Here is a 24,047-nt window from a genome sequence, read left to right as displayed (position 1 = left end):
CTGACCAGAAAATGACCTCAAAATGCCAGTCTTTTGCCACAAAAGAAAACAAATCGTGAGTTGTATTCAATAGTTCAACCAATGAAATAACTTGTTTCCATGAGCACTACTAACGACAACTCACTACGCGGTGCAAAAACCACAATAATGACGTCAAACTGCAAGTCCTTTTGGATTTCAGTGTCAGGCTATAAGATAACGATGGCGACGGTAGAACTCACTAAGACATAGTTTGACGTCATTTAAAAAAAAAAGTTTTTGCACCGTCTAGAGTTGTCTTTAGTAAAACTCAAGGAAACAAGTGATTGCATTGGTGGAACTGTTGAATACAACTCACGATTTGTTTTCTTTTTCGGCCAAAGACTTGTCTTTTGATATCATTTTTTGGTAAGTGTCAGGCTATAACTATAGGTTCACGATGGCTACGATTCAACCCACTGCTTCCCAATTTGTCCACATTGGTGATCAAGCGATCTCAAAGTAGGCGTCACAAAGTAAAATTTCGTTGTACAAAAATAACCAAAATTAAATTACAAATCCAAACCATGGAAACTAAAACTTTATTTATAAAAATCGGACAAGAAATTTTTAAAAAATATAAAAGTTATGTTTTTTTTTTAAGTTTCAAAGAAACGTCATTTTATGATGATTTGTGAAGAAAAATCAATTTTGTTTAGGGGAAGAAAAAAAAAATTGGCTTTGTACGCATGGCTGGCGCTTTGGGTTGGAACAAGCTAGCAGATCAGATTTTTGATATATTATTGTAATCTTCAAAGGCTGCTGATCTTAATGGTATAACCAAGGATTACTATACAGTATAGTTGTCCTTGGGTATAACGTAGATTCAAGGCAAAGTGAGACTGGTCAAAGAAACCTCCTTTTGGATGATTTGTGAAGAAAAATTCACCTACTGAACAGCAGTAGTTTGTGATATCTACTCAAATCGGAAATATATCGGGCTGAGAATCGGGTGTTCCAAATTCAATTTTAAACGTAACTGATACTGATAAACTTAGTGTTGAAGACAGTGCGGTTGTGTGGTCTAGAGGTAGGGTACTCGCCTCCGGTGGATAGGAAGGTCCAGGGTTCGAGTCCTGCTCTGAGATTAAGTTTTGAAGGTCTTTACGGCGCTTGCGACATATTTAGGTCATATCAGCGCCAGTCAAAAGGAAGAAAATCGGATAGTCAAAAAAGTTCTAAAAATACAATTAAATCACCCAAGAAAAAGTTAGACAAATGGGAATGGTTCAAACACTTTCAATGTACTTAGTTTAAGACAACCTAAAAGTCTCACCCAGAAACCAGCACATAATCCTTTTAAGACAAAACTATCTAGTACATAACAGGGAGATGATTTACAAGGGAAAAAAACATATCACCTCCCATAACTATGTGCGGCTATGTGGTCTAGTGGTATGACACTCGCTTTCGGATCGGAAGGTCCTGGGTTCGAGCCTCGCGCTCGGCGCATAGTTGAGTCCTTGGAAAAGGCTCTTTACTCACATTCTCTCACCGTACTCAGGTGTAAAATGAGTACCTGGCCGTTAACAGCGTTGTCTTTGTCCGAAAAATTGCAATATCGCCTAACAGGCGTCATGTCCCGTCCTACATGTTAAATGTTGCTGTTGACCAGGGACCCCTTGTAAAGCGCTTTGAGCACATTAAGTGGATATTGCGCTATATAAAAGCTCAATTTTAATTTTTTTTTTAACTAACACTATACATTTGACCGTTTCCCTCAGCCAAAGACTGGCAAGGGCCCGGACAAAACCAAGTAATCCCATTCCAATTTGTCTTTAAGGGATTTACGGCGATTGCAAAACATTTAGGTCATTTTAGCGCCAGTAAAAAGGAAGAAAATGGGATAATAAAAAGTCTGGAATTGAAATTATAGTACCTAAGAAAAAGGAAGACAGAGGGGAATTAGTTTAAACAGGGAACAGATGAAGATTCTGTGGCGGGTTGTGTGTTATATTTGTGGGATCGAGACCAACCGATAGCTCAATGGTCTGGATTCGAACTAGTATGCGCGCTATGGCTCTCGTTACCAGCTGCGCCACTCAACCTATACCACAAACGGCTCAGGTTTAATCTAGGGGTGATTAAGAATTGCCTTAGGGTCCCTTATAACTTAATTGTATTAATAACAAGTGAGTCAAGACAATAGTAAGGCCCAATACAATAATAACAATTCTATACATAAAGTTTAATTAGATTGTTACAGGAAAAGATAGAATAAGTATTTATTTAATATCAGGTAGAGTAGCTCTAATTGAGTGGATCTAATCTATTATTTATTTATTTATCTATTGATTTATTTATTGATTCATTTATGATTGATTGATTGAGTTAGTTTCTAATCATCTGTGTCTGTGGAAAATACATTTGAAAATGGTATAAGCCCGTTTGGCTTATCTTTATCCTGCCGGCTTGCTTGATTGAGGCAAATGTATCAGCTAGTTCCAGGGTTGGCTCCTGCTTGCAGGGTTTTCTGGACTTCACAACAGTGTGTTGTAGTTATGGACTGACTGACATCAGGGGTTTTCCATTAGGCAAGGACTGGGAGGCAGGGATTCGGCACGGGCTGGGTGCTTCAAGGACAAGGACCTTCAGCCGAGGGATGAAGAACTTTTACAAGTTTGAAATTGGAGGCATAGCTCCTTGGGATTCTTAGCGTGTGTGTGATTCAGTTCAGAGATGAATTTGATTTTATGAAATATAATGATGCGTTGGGATTATGGGAATAGCCAATCAGAAGAATGTTCCTGTTTAAGATAGCCAATGGTATTCAGATGCTTTGATAAGAAAGAATAACGGAGAATTAACGGAGAGCTAGACCTTAATTGCAATTTTAGCTACTCTTGAACGAGACAAGAACCTCAGGGCATATGCACGTTGGAGTCTTGTTTGGAAAAGGCATGTAATTAGCAGGAGGTATGGATACAATGGGCAGACAATTTGAACAGGTAAATAAGCCTTAAGCTGAAAGTGAGTGTTCCGTTATACAATGGGAAGGTTTCCCACCTAATTTCCGTTAGGAAAATTTAGATCTTTATTGGATAAAGACTGTCCATGTTTTGAGTATCTTAACTGGAGGTGTTAGTCTGCCTTGGCAAATATATATCGTCCACTAGATTTGAAGTGGTTTTGAATGAGACGCTGACGAATGATAAAGAAATCATGCAGTAAAAGTAAATCGTTCGTCACAGATTCCAAGAGCACACTATCAAAGTACTTAGTTTGAGATCACACGTATGTCTCATCCTGACACAAGCACAGGTCCCTACTAAGAGGAATACACTCAAATGTTTACAGATCATATGTATGTAAAACAAAAAGAATACAGTGCATAACAGAGAGATGATTTACAAGACAAAAAATATCACCTCCCAAAACTCTAACTCTAACTATACTCTTGACTGTTTCCCTCCCAGCCAGGGCCAGGACAAAAGCAAGTAATCTCATTCCAATACAAAGACAGAAAGCATATCGGAAAATAGATTTAGGGGGATAGAAGACACAGTAAGTGCCTCCCTGCCCACTATGGGAGAATCCCATTCCAAGTCAAACACAGAAAGCAACTCAGAAAACAGAAAAGGGGGATAGAAGAAGACACAGCAAGTGACCTCCTGCCCTCCATAGGGGGGGTCAAAACACCCCACCCAACTTCTGTAAGAGTGTACCAATATTGGGACCATGTAGAATCGTCTGTTCCTCTCTCCAACCCCACATATATTATATTATGGTGATGGAAGTTCGGGGTGTCCAACTAGTAATTATCCCAGATATTCATTGCCTGGGTATACATACCTTTTTTCTCATGCGTTCCATGTAGTGTTGGTGGAATGATGTCCGGTATCCAATTTTGAGCAAACATATGCTTGCTCTGTCATCATTTGATATTCATTATTTTCAGAATAAATACGATTTGTTATCGGTTCCAGACTTCTGGGACTGGGATAGCGCGTAGGTCAAGTAGAACAACAAGACACGAATTCACAATCATTTTAAAAGTCTTTTTTTAATTTAGTATGAATGCAAACTTCCACTAGTACATAATTATATGCACTCACATCTATGAATGTAGTATGTAGTGCAGTGCCGTTAAAAAAACCCATTAGAATTGATACAGACAATGTATACATGCTTACATCCATACAAAACACACATACCTACATATACACATACATAATCATCCATCCTAATGTAACACATACATATCCATTCATACAAAACACATTTACCTACACACACACATACATATCCACCCATATAAAACACACATACCTACATACACAAATATATATTTATCATTCCATACATACATATCTATCCATACAACCATACATACATATACATCCATCCATACAAACACACATACATATTCATCCATTCACACATATGTATATCCATCCATCCATACATACATCATACATATCTATCCATCCATACTTACGCACATATGTATATCCATCCATCCATACATATCCAGCTATACAAAACACACAAACCTACATACACACATATATATCCAGCTAGACAAAGCACACATACATATATAGCGTACATATCCATCCATACAAAACACGCATACATATCCATCAACACAGAACACACTTACCTACATATCCATACATACAAAACATACATAGCCATCTAAAACATACAGGTGCATACATCCAAAACGTCCATCCATCCATAGAGATATATAATATAAAATTTGAATGTTATTGTTATTTATAATATTTATATAATTACACCGCCATACTCGATACATGGTAATCAGATCTGCAATCTTTCACGTCCACACAAAAACATGGACTCACGCCCACACGGACTCACGCCCACACATCACATGGACTCACACCCACACATCACATGGACTCACACACACACATCACACGGACTCCCTCATTGACTCACGCCCACAAACCACATGTAGACTCACACACACACAAACACACTACGCGGACTCACGGCCACATACCTCATTGACTCACATCCACACACACCACATGGACTCACAACCACACACTTCATTGACTCAAGCCCGCAAACCACACGTAGACACACACACACACACACATCACATAGACTCACGCCCACACACCACACGGACTCACGCCCATCTAATGGACTCAAATAGTGAGAGAATATGAAATACGACAGTATGGATAAAAATATCAGCACTGTCCTCATAATTGGTGTGTGTGTGTGTGTGTGTGTGTGTGTGTGTGTGTGTGTGTATCAGACTAAATCAGCATGAAAGATGGGATTTATCAGGATTGCCAATTTAAGAGGCAAAAATTTACTGAACCCTTACACTACACAAACAAAGAGACTGACCCAATTCTGAGTGCTGACCTCCTGTAAAAAGACATTAAGTACTGACTCCCCCCCCCCCCCCCCCCCCCCCCCCCCACTTCCCAGCAGGTGATTGGATAAATATACTGAGGATTTGTAACATACTGAATTCCGTAAAAATTTGGTATCAACACTAGATCATTTTCCGAACTAATGTGTCATGCGTAACTTACCCCCCCCCCCCCCCCACCCATTAAAAGACTTACAATTAAAAATGTCAGACAACCTTCCTGCCGCTCAGAACCCCATCATCCATCTCTAGGAGTAGGAGTGAGACAATCAATAGCCCTGACTCAACTTTTAATTTGTGTATATTACTAATCTGACTTTTGCACCCAGCATATTATATGATTAAGATGTTGATGAGAAATGCCATGTTTTATTTTTCCCCATTGGTGGCGCTTCGAAGTGTAATGAAATGGGAGAAACTATACTGAATGGAAAATCGAAGACACACCCACACCTATATATATATACACAAACACACACACACGCGAGCACAATGTATTAATAAGGCATGGATTTTGGAATAATCATCACAATGCTTATTGAATTGTTTCAATCCTCCAAAGAGGAGATTGTATTTATAATAATATTACCATATGTAAACTGTTGATACTTGTTCTACTACTACCAATATTTTGGTATACAAAACACATCAGACACTCCCTTACATATCAGAGACAGATTGAATATATAATATTATAATAAAATCGTTTATCTAAAACTATCATTATCACACCTCACCACACATTCACCCACTACTCTCTCTCTCTCTCCATTTCTCACGCAAAGTTCATTTAAACGTATCATCGGTGATAGAATAATAATTACACAATTTCCACAATTATTGATAGAATAATAATTACACAATTACCACAATTATAAAAAAAAAAAAAACACTTTCAAACCAACACTTTCTAACAAAGAAAATATTATAGATAATAATACATATTCCGGGCACTAACAATTCACCTGAGTTAAAGTTTGGGACATGCGATCATGTGTCAATGATGATGAACAGATTAAAAAATGATAAAATAGGGTCATCATTACCTTTATAATCATTATTATTATAAAAACAATTTGCAGCACTGCATTCATGTCAGTCAGCCTCTAGACAATAAAACTCTGTTACATGTGAAGGTTTTTGGGGGTTTTTTTTGAGGAGTTTACAGCGCTTGCGACACATTAAGATCATTAAGGTCATATCAGCACCAGTAAAAAGGAAGAAAATGGGAGAGTCCAAAAATGCTAGAATTACAATCGATTAAAGCACCCAAGAAAAGTAAGAAATTTTAAAGGGGAATTGGTTGAAATAGGAAACATGTAGATTTCAAGAGCACATTATCACTTTGAGATCATCTAAATGTCTCATCTAGATACCAGGATTCAACTCAAGGGAATACACACAAATGTCTACAAAAATTGATTAAAACAAAAGAAAAATAATATAGCTATCACTACATAACAATAACAGTAACAGAGAGATGATTTACAAGGAAAAAAATATCATATCCCAAAACTAACACCATACATATCACCATACTCAGGGCATTTCTGGCATGGTGGGATATCAGATAAGAAGAGCCCAGGAATTAGCGTACAAGGAAAAAAAAAAGACAAAGTAAAAGAATGTGCAAAAAAAAAAAAAAGCAGATTCAGGAGTGATCTATCCAAGGATCGGGGTTTCAGACCATTTTTGAAGTTTCCTCGAGACATAAGAACATGACCCCTGCCAGAAGGAAAACACCCAAAAGCTTAAATTGTTTTTCAATTTGGGGTTTCAGACCATTTTTGAAGTTTCCTCAAGACATAAGAACATGACCCCTGCCAGAAGGAATACATTCAAAAGCTGAACCCCCCCCCCCCCCCCCCCCCCCCCCCCCCAGTCAAATCACCAGTTCGATGTACAAATTGAATAGGCCTTCCATGTCACTGGCCATAAGTGTGTCCAACCCCCTGACCACAATACACCAAACACGTCCTATCACAGTCTTCATTTAATCTGTCTATGGTCACGAAGAGATGCATGCAGTGCTGTAAATGGTTGGATATGTATTGAGATTCATTGAATACTATTGGACGAAATTAAAGCATAACAGAAAACAGAAGAAAATCATCTAGCTCGATCAAAATGGGATTTTAACATGAATTGAGGATAAAATCCCAATTTTACTTCCAAAGTTATTTGTTTTGAGGCAATATCTTGAAATGCAGATAACATTAAAAAATTTTATAGATAAGAAAGAAAAAAAAAAAAAGGAAAAGAAATGGTTAATATAAGCTAGAGCACACCTTAGTCTCTTGGCTCTGGTCTATTGAAATCGTTTGGCAGATTGTTCTCTATGTATTATTATTATTATTATTATTATTACTCTTAATATTATCATTACCACTATAAACACATGTTAAATCATGATCATATTAATAAGAACCATTACTATATAATTATCTTCACTGTATCAATAATGCTAATGGCAATATCAATAATAAAAAACTCAGACACACACAAATAACTATAAAATATCATCAACTCTCTTGTAAACCTTTTAACCGTTACCAAATTGACCGAGACCCTCTGGACCTAATTTGTTGTTACCATTGCAAACTCAATTCCCAAATGCCACCAAATTCTAATGAAAATAAAAACATCAATCTCCTACGTGCAAAGTGTCCACTTAAAATAATTGTTTGAAAAGCAACGTGCACAATGAATTAAGTTACCTAAATCACTCAATCTTCTTGAAACCAAACAGTGAAATAGCATAAAGGGAAATAATCACTGTTAAAACAAAATAGATATATAGATTTAATGAATCTAATCAATGAAGACTAAGAAACCAAGACATTCCACAGACAACCTGATCCAGCCGATTTTAAATGCTCATTTTATGCATCCACTCTGCAGACTACATAACGATTTTTAAATTGATTTACGGTTACTGAAGGGTTTTCACTCATGAGCATCAGACATAGAAAATGATTACAATTTAGCCTGAGCAGAGAGCAAATTGTCAAGGTTATACAAATTATTTGATTTTTTAAAAATTGCTGAGATGAGTTTCTAGGGAAAAATAATAACTCGCTTGTTTCTGGTTTAACTGATTATCATTGCATCCCAATCTATAGCAACATCTTTCTAGATCAAAAGCAATTTCTAAATCTTTCTGAACACGGACTCATATTATTAATGAAATGCATAAATAAAACACTTTTAAATATTTTCACTAAATAATAGAAAAAAAGAAAAAAAAAAGCTGAGAAAGAACAAATTTGATAATGCCGCTTCCTATTTTATATTTAATCTAAAACATTACATTCTATGATCAACACTCACAATTTGCAGCAGTCTATCAGCACCAGACATACTTACATCATCCTACTTAAAATGCAGTGTTCATTTCACACCCAACCGTTCATCTCATTCAGTTTAACTTTTCTCCCCAATGTAAAAACACTCCCAAATTTAAAAAGGCAACACAATAAATGTTATCAATCTGGCAAAAAGGTAAATATCATCTTAAAATTCATCAACCTATGACAGGAAAAATAAAACAATATTGGACATCGTACTGCTATACTATAAAACAACTTTCAAAGATTAAAATCGGAAATTGCTTACGGTTAAAATTGCCTCAAGCGACGAGATGACACCAAACCTATTCTTAAACATAAAAAATACCAAAAAAATCGTTTCATAGACAAAAACAAGGCATTGGTTACCAATAGAGAAGATTTTCTGAATAAAATATGGATGAAAATTCTATTTTTAAAAATGCATTTTGGGCCTAATTTTGATGCACGTCTCTCTCTCTCTCTCTCTACCTCTACGATCAGGATAAAAGATTTTCAATGTTCCCTTTTAAAAGGAAAAAAAAAAGCCCAAAAAACTCTAATAAGTGGAGAATTCCAATCTAGGATATCTATAAATAAAATGCAGACAGCCCGAAACGTGATTCAGATACGCCACAAGGAATAAACCAAAAATCTATACATTTTCATGTATAAATATTTTAAATTCCGAATGTTTTATTTGTATCACCCACAAAATCATAGATTCAACAATTATCTATATAATACGTCACATTAGAAGGCTTTGGAAGGGATCTAGTGTCGTTAAATTAGCTCTTACACCTCTGGGTAAAGTGACAACTTTTTCAATAATTGCAGATAAAATTTTGGTCGAAAAATCTGGTTTGTTGAATTTGGCTTCCAAAATCTGTATATGTGTAACTATATTTTTGTGATAGCCCCCACAAAAATATCTAATACCGTTATCTGGAAAAAAACTAAGGAATAAATCATGAAAAATAAACCAAAGACTGAGGTTCTAACATCACAATTAAGGAGGTTAGACATTTAATGTGTCGAAAAAGTGAGAACAAAGATAACACTCTGTCCACACTATAGAAGCTATTTCCACTATTCTATCTATGCTAGATCATCAGTTTTTTTGGTTTATTTGTCAGTATTACAACCCAAAGAAACGGATGAGAGCAATTATTGTAATTTGTTTCTCAAAATGGCTTAATTAGAATATTCTTGTGGTGAATGTTACAAAACGACCTTCTGAAACAGCCTCGATTAAATCTGTAAAAGTGGCAAGTCTATGTGCTTGTTTTGACAAGCAGAACAAGAGAACATTTGATTGACCTCCACACCATCCGCTCATATCCACGTCATAGCGGTAACTGTCATTTCCTAAGACATATAACTTAAAGTAATTAATAAAAACAAAACAGACAAAAAAAAAAAAATTTAAACAGAATGCCCAGAATTGAGAAATAGAACTGCATTGCAATATGCGAAAACGAATGATTCTATTGAATACAATATGTCGATCTGATTACATCTGGATATAAAAAGAGAGGAAACCAACCGATCATACGGATTTCCATGGATTAAAGGGGATCAAAAACAAAACACAAAAAGCTGTCTGTGCAATAAGCTGTGACATAAAAAAGACACAAATATTATGTGAAGAGTTTGATTCCCGAGGGACTCATATGCCAAAGTATTTATTTAAGTAATACATGGCTATGCTGTATGGTATCTGGCCTTGTAACAAAGCCAAGCAATGTTGATATTGACCATTAACTGGACGAGTGATAGTGGACCTTTCTTTTAAAAAAAGAAAATCCTGTGTCCCTGTGCAAGGAAAGTAGTTGAGTTGTACTCCATAAAAACAAAAGATTTAGATCCCTACGTTGTGATATTGCACTATCGAATTTCTATAGAATTGTTGATACTCCCACAATGTTACAGAATCTGGACCAAAGCCAAAAGAGAGAAAATCAAATGTTAATGTTATATCAAAACCTAAAATGGAAAACAATTTAAGACAGAGAGATGATTTACAATGAAAAAAATACAAAAAAACTCTCCCATAAAACAAAAAATCCATTTGAATGTTTCCCTATCAACAAAAGACTCCAAGCACGACATAGGAAAACCAAATGGTCAAATTCTAGAACAAGGACACAACGTCAGATGGCAAAAACAAAGGTTACAGGTAGAAGGGGTTGCAATATGTGGACTGTCGTAGAACCAACCATCTCAAACATCCACTACGCCTGGACCAACAACAGGGAAATTCCTATCACCGAACAATCTTGTGATAGAATCTTGGCGTATGGTTCACATTAGAATCAAACTCCTCACATCTTGTGACATCGATGATAATCATAGCAGTACAGCAATCATAAGAAATAGGTGCAATCATTTTCAAGTGGTTACATTTGATCAGAAAAAAAAAAGAAAAGTATCTGGAGTGTCACGTGTTAGTAGCTGTAATATAATAATTGATGAATAGTAAGGTCCACTTTATAAAACAACTATTGTACAGGAACCCAATATCAAAATTAAACAAAGTTTTAAAATATAAATCAAGGTAAAAAATGTAATTACAGTCCAGATGACCTCTTACAGATTTTCTCACCCAAAATTTTAAATTGTAGCCCCAATAAGAATAAATAAAGCGTAATAAAAACCAAAGAGTATTCGGTTTTAAAAGGAATTTCACAAAATTTGACATGAAATAATATTCTATCAACTCTCGCCATCATAAAGAATTTAAGGGGAAAAAAAAAATTCTGCTGTTGAAAAGTACCTACTGATGCCACAAAATTTTCTGTACAAAATTCTGGACATTACATAGACACAGATATTGGTTTCACGGTGGTCCAGATAAAATAGAAATGACACCAAAATAGCCAATATGGTAACTTCAACTCAAGCATTGTTGTAATATTAAGACTAAAGCCAATAAAATAGAATAATTTGGATTTTTCTTGATAAAAAAATTCAAAGTTCAAGAATATAAAATTTTGATCTCCGATTTGAATGCCATCTTTACTTTAATAATACAATTAAAAAATCAAGAATTTACTTGTGTAGTTGAATACAAAAACAGATCTACTGGTAATTAAAAAACTATTCCCATAAGCCTTCATCTAAAAGAGTTAAAAATATTCCAAACCCTGAGAGAAAAAAAAAATTGGTCTAATCTTTAGGTCCAAAAAAATGTGCATTCAAGATTCAGATATTTTCTTATCTTCTACAAGAGAATACTGAAATTTTTCATTCACTAACTCCATACAAAAATAGTAACTCTGTCACAACCAAACTTCAAAAGCATATATCTGAATTATTCTCTCGTATGTCAAAACCTCTTGTTTTTATCTGCAACAATATCTCAAAAATTTGAATTCCCACCATTTGTTCCAATCCGATAGCTGCCAGAAACGATTCACTCAATGAGCTACAAAATGATAAAACGATCATGTAGTATGGAATCCAACATTGCCCTCATTCTCCTTATATTTTTTACAAGTAGGATTTTGATCGGATGTGAAAATGAATGCTTTTCAAAATGCGACAAACGCTACTAATGTCATTTAATATTCTATTCAAACACTTCAATCTTATGGCAATGCCTCTCGCACTTATCTATGCACTATGCACATGATATACAATTATTTCTAAAAACAAACAAAGGAAACAAAAAATCTCGCCTCTATAAAAATACTCAACCATTTATACATCTACCATTGGTCTTAAAAATGATGTATGTTATATATCTTACAGTGAGAAAAAATATGTTGCAATTATATTATATCCACTCTTAATTCCTAATGTAAAAAAAAATAATAATAAAATTGTACAAATTTTAATCATTTCTAATTAAAATACAATGAAAAATGTGTGGTGACGCAGGAAAATAAGTAAGATTGTGTGTGCAAGGAACTGTCAGAAATGATAAAGTTATTATCAGCCTCCTCAAACTTAAGGGTAGTTTTTTTGTACTTTCTATCAAAAAGTAGTGCATATATTTACAGAAGTATAGTTTCATTTTTTTTTAAATGTCCTCTAAAAGATATTAAAAACCAAAACAAAACAGTTACTGTAACTCATTTTTCTGCGCTGTCACACAAATGTGAAATAAAAAAATAAAAAATGTTAAAATTACTGACAATGATGGAACGCTGATGGTCTTAAAAATTTGCTGCCTATGGTTAGAGCCAAGCGTAGCGTCATGCGTGGCCATTTTGTTTTTGGGCCACGTAATCGCTGTAGGCAATGGTGATTTTTTCACTACGGTATCGGGTCAGTCGTATAGACTTGCGAACCTCTGGCGTGATGGAGCTCCTGAAGCCCCCTTTACGTAGTAATGAGTCGATGGTCTGAATACGGTCCCAACCTGATTTAAACCAATATGGGGGCAAGGGGAACGGGGAAGAAGAAAGAAGAAAAAAAAAAAAATACAAAGAATTATCATTTGTATCAAGACGGAGACAATGCACAGAACAGAATGTAAAGTGCGGAACTACATTCATTGTTTACAAGCAGAGCTTGATCTTAACCTAATCAAATAGAACATTTAGCCATTACACTAGCTGTTGGATTCTAGCACCCTCTGCAATATGTTATGCTGGAGCTGGGTGACAAAATTTTATCTAAATAATCAGTCGTCACCTCCCATGAGCATCGGAATTTGGCATGCTCAGATTCTAGCAGGCTTTTTGGCTTCTTCCGAGAGCGTGTTAGAATCCAGTGACAGCAGTGACTCAAATAAATATGAACATGTATAAAGTGCATTTCCACGGATACACCCAGCAAGCTTGATGCCCTTTACAATAGGTATCCCAAACTACTGATGTTTACAGGTGAATGTTTCTTCACAAATCATCAAAAATGAGGTCTCTTTGAATAGTTTTTCTTTCTCTTGTTATTGGTGAAAAACCTATACCACTAAAATCAGCAGCCTTTGAAGATTATAATATACTCATTAACATCTGAGTTGAGCTGAATGAGGTGGGGGTAAGGGGTGGTAAACACCTGAAAATGACTGAATCATATATTAACAATGAATAGGGGCAAAATATATTAAGACGGAAAATCAACTAAAATAAATATCTTAGAAAAAAACACTGCGTGATACTGATATTTATAATATAACAAATATTTACAATGTCTGAAATGAAATTCAACGAAAAATTAAAAATTGAAGCTGCAGGGCTGAATTTCTGCACCACAATACTTGATTTATCATTAAACTTTTGGATGAATTTTTCACAGTTTTTTTTCTCTAGGAAGGCTGAATTTTTTTCTAGTATTTTTCTTGCTGTTTGTCCTGCACTGAATCACATACACCTTTCATATTTTTGCCTTACGTCGGTACCTGCTCCCTACTTTGTACCAACGACCCTTACCTTGTTCCACTGCCACCTCTGGTAGATAGGTGGCTGTCTTCTTGTGGCCTTTCTCATTGATAAACTCTATACGGATTCCATGAACACCAAGCTGATAAGTGGAAGGAAAGAAAAAAATAACAAACATGCATGAGTTTGGCTTGCCTATCTATTTAAGATATGTGTGGCTGGCCGAGAAAACCCAGGAAGATGCGGCAAGCTTCGATTCGAGATATGAGCCAAAATCGAAGATAAAGTGTTTCTCATAGCAACAAATTTTATTCAGAAAAAAATTCATAATTTGGGTTTAATAGACATAGAAAGAAAATTTAAAGTGGTAAACGATCAGAAAGATGTGGTCTACAACAATGCATATATAACCCAATTTATGAAATTTGCGCATTTTTCCGGGTTTTCTCAGCCAACCACACAAATCATTACAATTGCTGACAGAAATAACAAACAATGCTACAAACCAAAGTGTTATGATGCAAATGTGTAAAAAAACATAAAAATGAACAAAAACACTCTTAAATTATTAGAGAACAAGAATTAAAATATCTTAAGACAATGCAATGTTTAGAAATGATACAGGTGTCAAAAACTGTACAATTAGGAAAGAAGAAAATCGTACAATCATACACAATTGGTGGTAGCCTTGCAATTGTATAAATATAATCGTCAGGTACATTTACATATGCATGAGAGTTGGTAGAAGCACTCACCTCCCAGTCTAGATAATCCACACCATCTTCAAAGTGGGTGAGGAGAGAGACAGAGCAGTGCAGTCTGGGAAACTCGTCTTGGGTGATGGGGGAGAATCGGCTGTCTTTCATTGCACTGAAATAAACACAAGAAATGAAATTTGAGCCTGCCTAAATCTTGATAAATCTTAGCTTAATGAAAATGGTCTAGAATTTTCTATCTCATCTTAAATGCACAAGGGTGTGAACTTTACATTTCTAAAAAGGCAAAATGGCTTAATCAAATTAAAGGCTCCAAAAATTCAATTTTTCATTTTAAATTTATAGTCACGTAAAAAGAAAACTAGAACTAGAAGCCCTTCTGTTAATTTAGTGGTAATTTAATACGAAAAAAAACCCAATAATAAACTGTTCAAGAAAAACATTTTAAACAAAAAGATAACTTTTTCTCCAACACTGTTATTGCACTGTTACCACAATACCAACCTGGTGACTGCATACTCTTTAAGACCACTATGGAGGGAGGTGGGAGAGAATGTGCCAATACAACCTCTTAGTCGACGGTCTCGACCGACCTTCCATGTCACAAACAAGGGGCTGTTGAAAAATAGAGAAGAAAAATTCATGTCAGAGTATCTAATCAATTCAAATTTAACCAAATGAGGAAGTCCCAAGCTGAACCAATACTGACACTGACACCAACATGCAACCAATTCTGGATTAATTTGAGATACTCAGCCGCTACAGGTTTGCCTGGAGAGAGAGAGAGAGAGAGAGAGAGAGAGAGAGAGAGAGAGAGAGAGAGAGAGAGAGAGAGAGAGAGAGAGAGAGAGAGAGAGCAGTTTAAGTACAGCTATGCAAGAGTGGATGTTTGTCTGTGATAAATTGAGTTCAAAAACAAATTGCATGCTCACCAAACTGCCATTTGAATGGGTGTAGAAATAGGCGCTATAGACGACATGCTAAATAATCACAATGGACCACACAAAACTTGCCAACCAACCTCAATCATTTCAAAGGATTTGTCATATTTATCCCCCAATATTTAGGCTGATTAAAAATTATATTTCCAACAAATGCAAGGGTCCAATTTTCAAACTAAACATTTCGATGATTTTTTATGGAGATTCATCAAATTGGTGGAACGGAGGGAATCCATGTAGTCCCTGTGGCATTCATCTGTCTGGCTACTTGGATTTACGTTTAGCTGGAGATTATATCTAATTAAACAATGACTTTTAACTCTTTTTTTTTACTTCAATCTTCCACTTTCATTACCCCCCCCCCCCACCCCCCCCCCCCCCGATATATATATATATATATATATATATATATATATATATATATATATATATATATATATATTAGTTTGTGTAGTTACAACATTCCCATTTTAACATATTTTGGGCCTTAAGGGGAATTGAGATATGATATGAGAAATGCCATTGATTATTGATTGAAAAGTCTACAGTTACACTCCATAATGACAACATTCTGAATCCTGTCAGCTGCTCTAGGTTTATTTGAAGCATTGGTAAAGCTTTACTTTACACAGCTTATTACACTTACTTTACACCTGTTGGCTTGAGGAGTATAATTTATAATATTATTCAATTCAATAACAATACTGTAGTTATTTGGTAAAATTATAGTGAGTAGTTGTAGTAGTGCTGTTATTTTTTTTTTCTTTGCTTCTTCTTCTTCCTTTCATTATTTAAAATAATTAAATAAAAAAAGTAAAATTTGTTTTGTTTTTTTAAGGGATGAGCAAAGACAGATTGTCCAAAACAGCGCTGCCAGACTAGTATTTATGAAGCGTAGGTGCGACTCTGCCGGACCTCTACTTCATGACCTGCATTGGCTGCCTGTTGAGAAAAGAATTAAATTCAAAGCTTGTGTTTTAGTGTATCGTTGTCTTGAAGGTACTGCCCCTTCCTACCTTTCAGAACTAATTGAAAGATATTCAAAACCCCGCCCCTTACGTTCGGCCAGTGATTCCACAAAACTAGTTGTCCCTCGAATTCGGAAAAATGCTGGAATGAGATCCTTTTCTCATTTCGGACCCTCTATTTGGAACGCCTTACCGCAGAGCATTCGTGAAAAAGAATCTTTGTCTATTTTTAAACGTTCGCTTAAAACATATTTGTTTCGATTTTAGTAGATGGTATGAGAAGCAAGATAGGTTTGGTTTGTGTTGTGTGTTGTATTGTGTGTGTGTGTATGTGTGTGTGTGTGTGTGTGCTTGTGTGTGTGAATGAGTATGTTTCAGCCAAAGTAATTTGTAATTTAAGCGCTTAGAGTCTGGTGTCTCGGAGTTATAGCGCTATATAAGTTTTCAGCATTATTATTATTATTATTATTATAAAACTTGATAAATAAATAAATAAATAAATAAATAAATATGTGTAACGAATAATACAAAAATTGGTAAAAACTTCAACTTATCATTTTTTTCTTTGTTGTGCTATGGGTCAAGTAATGGGGAGGAGAGATCTAAAAATAAATCTGACACCAAGAACCTGTCCACCGTAGTCTTTGTTTAAAGGTGTGTACTCTTCGTCTCCGTTTTTTTCTTTCTCATAATCTTCCTATCGCAGACGATCGTGGTCTGTTGTAATATCAAGAAAGGCTTAAGAACACGGAATGATCAAGTCATTAGAAAGATTCAAATCCATTTTTAAAGACGAGAGATCGTTTTGTGTGTAAAAGGTAACGTTACACATTACTCACTTGGTGGACAACACAACACACACCCATTGCTGATGATGGCAGTGATAGACAACCCTTTTTGATGGTAGTATAATGGGAATGAAAGTAAAAAGATTTACATTTAACAGAAATAATAAATTGATGGGAGTAGGAAAAGGATTCATGAGACATATTAAATAAAATGCTTCGTAAAGGGCTTCTCCAGGAAACAAGTCAGTGGTATTTAGCAACACAGAACCTTCACCCCCTCCACAAAAAATGGGAACGGCCCGATCTGGGAAAAGGCATAATGTACTCTTTAAAGCCGCCAACGATTAATATATTCTATATTCTTGAACAAAACAGCTGATCTTATTCTGGAACCATCGACCTTTAATGAAAATGATTATAAATCTCAGATGTTGCTAATAAACGGTGGGGTGTGTAAGAAATCCATCCCCAAAACAGGCTTTTAAATAGGTCAACTTAGACTGACTTACTATGCCTCATTTGTGAAAGGAGGGGGAGTTCTAGGCAAATCGTAGTTGTGAAGATGGCTGTGGAGTACATCAAAACAAAAGTAACACATCTCTGGAAGAATCACAGAATATCCATTTTTGTGAAAACCACAATGTCCTGAAGAAGAGGAACCGTTACATATAGACGGCATAGAATTGTTTAGCTTTTGTTTCTTCACTCCACAGCAGCTGCTTGCCATGTTTAGTGTTTGGAATCCCAACCTTCCTAGTCTCGCGAGACGAGACCTTAATTTTACCAAAGAGAGAGAATCTATAAGAGGTGAAACAAACCCATTGCCTTCCGTTATGATTGAGTGTACCTAATTACCCGCTCGCATGGCGTGAGAGAACTAAATTGGCCCTGTATATTATAGAACCCTCAATATCGACGTATACTTATTTGCAGGTCTGATAACCCAAATTGTTACGGGCTCATTGCTGTTACGGAAATTCTCTCAAATCAATGCAAAATATTGTCCATTACCAGGAGTGGTTGGTCACGGTTTATTTAGGGCGGTATGAATCATAGAGAATACAGGACCTAGTCCTAGTACAAGTAATCTGTGGTATGAATCTTCTTCTTCTTCTTCTTCGTTCCCGTCACGTCACATGGTCAGTCCGGTCTGGTGAATGAAGCCCACAGTGGTCCTGAGGTCGTCCTCACTGTCGTACAGCTTCTTTGAGTATGGGGTTGGGTCAGGCCAGAAGTTCCTTCTCAACTGGTTGTACTTTGGACATTCCATTAGGACATGATGTCCATTTTCATTTTCAAGTCCGCAGTCACATTGTCCAGAGGCACCTGCTCTGGACATCCTCCACATATGTTCCTTTAACTGGTTGTGTCCAGTTCTCAGTCTGAAGATGATGACCTGTTCCTTTCTGTCGAGCACCTTGATTGGGTCATTCATGTTGTATTCTGGGTGCTTCTCTCTCCATCTCTGAGACTGGATAAATTTGGCCATTTTGTTAATTTCTCCTGTTGAGTATATTGGGGAGGGTTGCTGCATGCGACTGCTGCCTTTGCCAGTTGGTCAGCGATCTGATTTCCAAGTATCCCACAGTGTCCTGGAATCCACTGCAGTACCATGTTGGTAAACTTGCTTAGCTTCATGAGGTCTTCCACCAAGGTGTCTATATCATCCGCAAAGGACATCATTATATCCTCCAGAATTTTCTTAGCATCTGTTAAAATCACTATGTGTCTTGGATCGAAAACACATTCTCTCTCCGTATTCAGGTGTAAAATGAGTAACTGTAAACACGGTCGTTTGTGTCTAAAAAATAGATTTTGTCTCCTAACTAAGCATCATGTCTCGTCTTTCATGTTAAGTGTTGCTTTTGGCTTGGGACCCTTTTATAATGATTTATCACATTTAGTGGATATTGCATAATATATCAATGCTCTAGTTTTTGGTGTTGTTGCCGTTTGTTTGTTTTACTGATTTCCAAGTAATATGTGTGAGAGAATGTGTTTATTATTGTGTGTAGGTGACAAAAAAAAAAAAAAAAAGGGGGGGGGGGGCATGTGTGTTTGATGTACTCACGTAGTTGGCATTTACTATACTAATACTATGTAAAAGAGGTCCATTTGTCGATATTTCGCCAAAGCAAAATTGTATATCATCGCTCGATCACTGATCCTATCATGGATTGCGATAGTCGTCAGCGCATTGAGATGGGTGAATATAATAAAATTAGCAATTATGCAGGCACGCCAAACTTCTTCCTTTGAATATCAACAATGATAACAGTCAAATTTAATAGAATGAATTGAAAATCCAACCCCAAGCCATTACTCGTATCTGCTCCTAAGACGAAACATACTACATAGCCGACTACAACTACAAGTTTAACTGCAGTGTGTGCTGGGTTGATGGTGGGGCTCTACTCGATGAATGATTTTCAAAATATCCTTATTGATGATTAATATCCATTTAAGCAAAACGAACATCAATAAAATCTGTATTTATTGTTATTTTCTTCTTCCGTATGTTTTGATTACAACAAGCCTCATTCTTTCAATGATAAAACAGACATGGTTCTGATCAGGGACGGCTGGTAATAATGGGCAGGGTGGGCAAATACCAGCCTGTTTTTTCAAGTTATATGCCGTATTACCAGGTCCGAAATAATCTAATTTAAATTAGATAATTTCAAAAGTTAGTACTTAAACTTGATACTTCGTACTGAAAACAATTTGGGTGTATCTTTGATAGATTGGGAATCACCATGCACCCCGTAATACATAAACCAGGATACGCTCCTGTTCTTTTTATCAACCCCCCCCCCCCCACCCCTCAAACCACTCCACTCCGCCCACATCGTCATCTCATCGTCTTGTCGCCTGACAGTGAACTCCGATTTTGTTGTCTGGCCTCTCTAGTACTAGGTCGGGCTAATTCAAATGAGCCCACCTTATAAACCAGTGAACACTAAATTAAATAGAGATTTTGGCAAACGTACTTTTTCTTATTTATTGCCTTACTTGTGCTGGTACCATTGATGTAATGACATTGGGAAGTTTTCAGTAGTGAATTTAATTTATTAATTTACTAATATATCAATTTAGTATTAACTTGTGTTGTTTTTATATATTTGTTTATCCATTTAAATTATTTTTTTTCTCGTTTTCCTTAGTGCTTCTCAAAACTCATTTATTAAAATTGTTTTCTTATTTGATTTTTTTTTTTTTTTTTTTTTGGTTTTGTTTTTCTTTAACAAATTAATTTGTTAGTTCTTTTTTCTCCAATTCTTAAAGTAATTACCGCTGTATTTTTATTTCCAGACTAAATATTTTTGCAAAACAATGTAATTTTCTATTGTATTTCCTTTAATAAAACAAAACATTTTTATTCAAAAGTCAAGACTAAATAAATGTATAAAATACAACCACCAGTTTGGTTTTCTCAACACTTGAATTAGTATACGAGAAATACTCTTCTGAGAAAAGAGAGAGTTGAATTCTAAGTTATAGAGGAAATAAAGACGTTTAAAGGAAGGGTGGGCAGATTCCGTACTTGCCCGTCCTGTAGTTAATACATACATAAGATAGTTCGTGATGAAGAGGCGGGAAGCTAGGGGTTGGGTAAGGAGTAAAGATAACACGGTCGTTATTGTTATAGTCTAACGAATGCATGAGGAGAGATTGGTAGCATTGTTTTGTCTTAATTGTATTGTATGAATTATTGGCGACAGCCTAAGATTAAATAAACTTTGTTTTTGTTTGTCTTTTTTTTTTTACTATGGAACTGATACTTGTCATAGCAGACCTGCCTACTTGAAATAGGAAAATAAAAATCGTAGTTTTCAGGATTAATAAAATCCTAGATATTTTAACTACCCTTTAACAAAATCACCGGAATTTTCGTCTATTATAGGTATCAAATTTTTAAAAAAACGAGAAAAACTGATTGCAAACGTAATAATGATGGTGGTGGTAGTAATGATGATGGTAATACTATTATTGTTATTATTATCATTTGTTATTATTATTATTATTATTATTATATTATTATTATTATTATTATTATTATTATTATTATTATTATTATTATTATTATTATTATTATTATTATTATTATTATTATATTATTATTATTATTGTACGTATTGGTGGGATTACGATTGTTTTTTGATTTTTTTTTGTGTGGTTATTAATGGTATCAGTTTATTGTTTGGTTCCATTTATCATTTTTTTTCACTTTCATGTATGTTGTCATCAAATTGTATGATTTATTGGCGAAAGCCTAAGATTGAATAAACTTTGTAATATCGTATAGTAATCATCATTGTCGACGACATCGTCGTTGTCATCATAATCATCATCATCATTAACAACAACAACAACAACAACAACAACAACAACAACAAACAATTAACATTAACAACAAGTACTACAATAGCAATAAAAACAATATCAACATCATCATATAATTTCCGTCATCGTCTCCACAACTATCATTCTAACCAACAGTACCACCAAAACCACTATCATAATTACATCCTCCCTCACCGTCTCCTCTTCCTCTTCCTCCTCCTCCTCCTCCTCCACCACCACCACCGCTACCAATATTCCAACCACTACCACCACCGGCACAATCATTCTAACCACCAAGAGAGCAGTAAAAATGATGCAATTTGAGCTCTGAATGAAACTCGAGTCATATCGCTGTTGTTGCTTCTCGATTAAAACTTTAAAGTTACTACGTACTACTGAAAACCAGTAATATAACAGAAATATTAATCTCGCCGTTGAGGGATTAAAGCATCTCTTTAATTTTTCGAGTGAACGAAATGGACTTGTATTGTCAAGGTGTTGTCGCATTATGTCTCATCGCTTTATTTTTTGTTGTATTCTCTTTCGTGATTCATTTTTTATTACGTTTGGTATAATTAAAATCTACTGGTATTGTCATTTCATTGTGAATGTGATTATTTGTGTTGAAATATTCTTTTTTTTTTAAGGTGAACAAAAAAAAACAAAAAAAAAAAAAAACAAAACAAAACAAAAAAAAAAAAAAAAAATATATATATATATATATATATATATATATATATATATATATATATATATATATATATATATATTATATATATATAAAATTATATATATATATGACCGAATCACCTTTGCCCCACCACTATAAATAGGCTAGAACCGCCACTGGTTCTGATTTATCCCAATAAGACGTCGATGTGTTCAAAACTAGATATGTCGGCCTGATCGAATTATTTTAGTAGTGTAACGTATTAATTGTTTGTGGGGGGGGGGGGGGGGGGGGGGGGGAGATGGAAAACCTTGTTTTTCAAAGAGGAGAAAACAGTTGATTGTATTAAATAACAAGGCGGCCGCTCGTGTTTTGGCTCATTGGTACCGAGCCCCCATACCCAACCTTACCACATTGTCGCAACAAGGGAAAGTTTAGAGCAGTCGTGTTGACGCCACGGCTAGTAAGGAGTGACGCGCGAGTGGTGACGAAAAGCAGCAAATGCCAACATTTATGACGAAAAGCAGTACCTACTAAATTTATAATTTTATTTTTAAGTTTTAAAGTGAGATTTATTGTTTATTGGGTATGCGGAAAAATATAGGGCGGCACATAGCAACTTCGCTCAATAAACCGAACGCGGATGTCCATTACGACAATGTTAATTCAGACGTTTATAGCCTATATCAAACTTCTTTGCTCTCCACAATAATGAGACAAATACAGACCAAAAAAAAAATGAATTATTATAATAACAGGAAATCAAGCATTAAAAAAACCGGGGATCGTGGCTATAAAATGCCAGTTATATTGACGAGAGCAGGTTTCGATCTTTATTAAATTTTTTTCTAATTCAGATTCTGTCACAGGTGCGACATAACTTCTCTTGTCTCCGCATAGAAGAATAATCTCTCTGTATGACAGATTAGCGGCACAGTGCATAGTCTCTCTCTCTCTCTCTCTCTCTCTCTCTCTCTCTCTCTCTCTCTCTCTCTCTCTCTCTCTCTCTCCTCCCCCCCCCCCCCCCCCCCTCACTCCCACCGAAAAAATAATGTACAATACACTTTTTGTACAAAACATTAAAAAAAAAAAGTGTTTGTTATCTGCATATTGATGAAGGTTACTAAACGTTAATGTTATTTTTATCATTTGCAGGTAATAAATATTTTATATTGTCTTGGATACGTTCTCCCTGACCCGCACGTGTGGAAAGCCGAGAACCTCTCTCTCAGCGCGTATAAGAGAGTCCTTGGAAAAAAGCCTCTTAACTCACATTCTCTCACCGTTCTCATGTGTATAATGAGTACCTGGCCGTTAACAGGGTTGTCTCTGTCGAAAGAAAATTTTGTAATATCGCCTAACAGGCGTCATTGTTGCTGTTGGACCCATTGTAAAGCTCTTTGAGCACGCTTAATGGATATTGCTCTATATCAATGGGCACATATTTGCAGGTCTGATAACCCAATTCCTTATGGGCTCATTGTTGTATTGGAAATATGTTTTGTTTAAAATGACGCAAAATATTGTCCATTACCTACTTGACTTACTTGACTTAGATGCTTTCGCGTCTCGACCGAAAGATCGGGTCGCCTT

At 35.5% G+C, this 24,047-nt stretch overlaps 1 protein-coding gene across 1 annotated transcript; it reads right to left on the bottom strand.

Moving 5' to 3' along the window:
• Positions 1-9,378: 9,378 nt before the first annotated feature.
• Positions 9,379-18,198, bottom strand: LOC144956034 (nuclear protein AMMECR1-like). The gene is made up of 5 exons (XM_078886324.1): positions 17,950-18,198; positions 15,248-15,358; positions 14,783-14,897; positions 14,079-14,169; positions 9,379-13,066 (listed from the first exon to the last, which is right to left on the bottom strand). Exons 1-5 carry the CDS (start codon positions 18,165-18,167, stop codon positions 12,900-12,902), a joined length of 702 nt encoding a protein of 233 aa, XP_078742450.1. The 5' UTR covers positions 18,168-18,198; the 3' UTR covers positions 9,379-12,899.
• Positions 18,199-24,047: the final 5,849 nt, after the last annotated feature.

This window comes from Berghia stephanieae, chromosome 10 (assembly GCF_034508935.2).
Source record: "Berghia stephanieae isolate SIO BIC M18660-M18661 chromosome 10, UCSD_Bste_1.3, whole genome shotgun sequence".
NCBI classification, from domain to species: Eukaryota; Metazoa; Mollusca; class Gastropoda; order Nudibranchia; family Aeolidiidae; genus Berghia; species Berghia stephanieae.
The sequence above is the reverse complement of the archived record's forward strand: the minus strand, read 5'-3'. Positions and strand labels throughout refer to the sequence as shown.

What these genes read in the sequence shown, in the direction of transcription:
- LOC144956034 (XM_078886324.1), bottom strand. Translation starts at nt 18,167, where the DNA reads ATGGCAAGCAGCTGCTGTGGAGTGAAGAAACAAAAGCTAAACAATTCT. An exon ending in AAAGAGTATGCAGTCACCAG is followed by an intron (nt 14,898 to 15,247) that starts GTTGGTATTGTG and finishes TGTTTATTTCAG; the next exon opens with TGCAATGAAAGACAGCCGAT. An exon ending in TGGATTATCTAGACTGGGAG is followed by an intron (nt 14,170 to 14,782) that starts GTGAGTGCTTCT and finishes TCCACTTATCAG; the next exon opens with CTTGGTGTTCATGGAATCCG.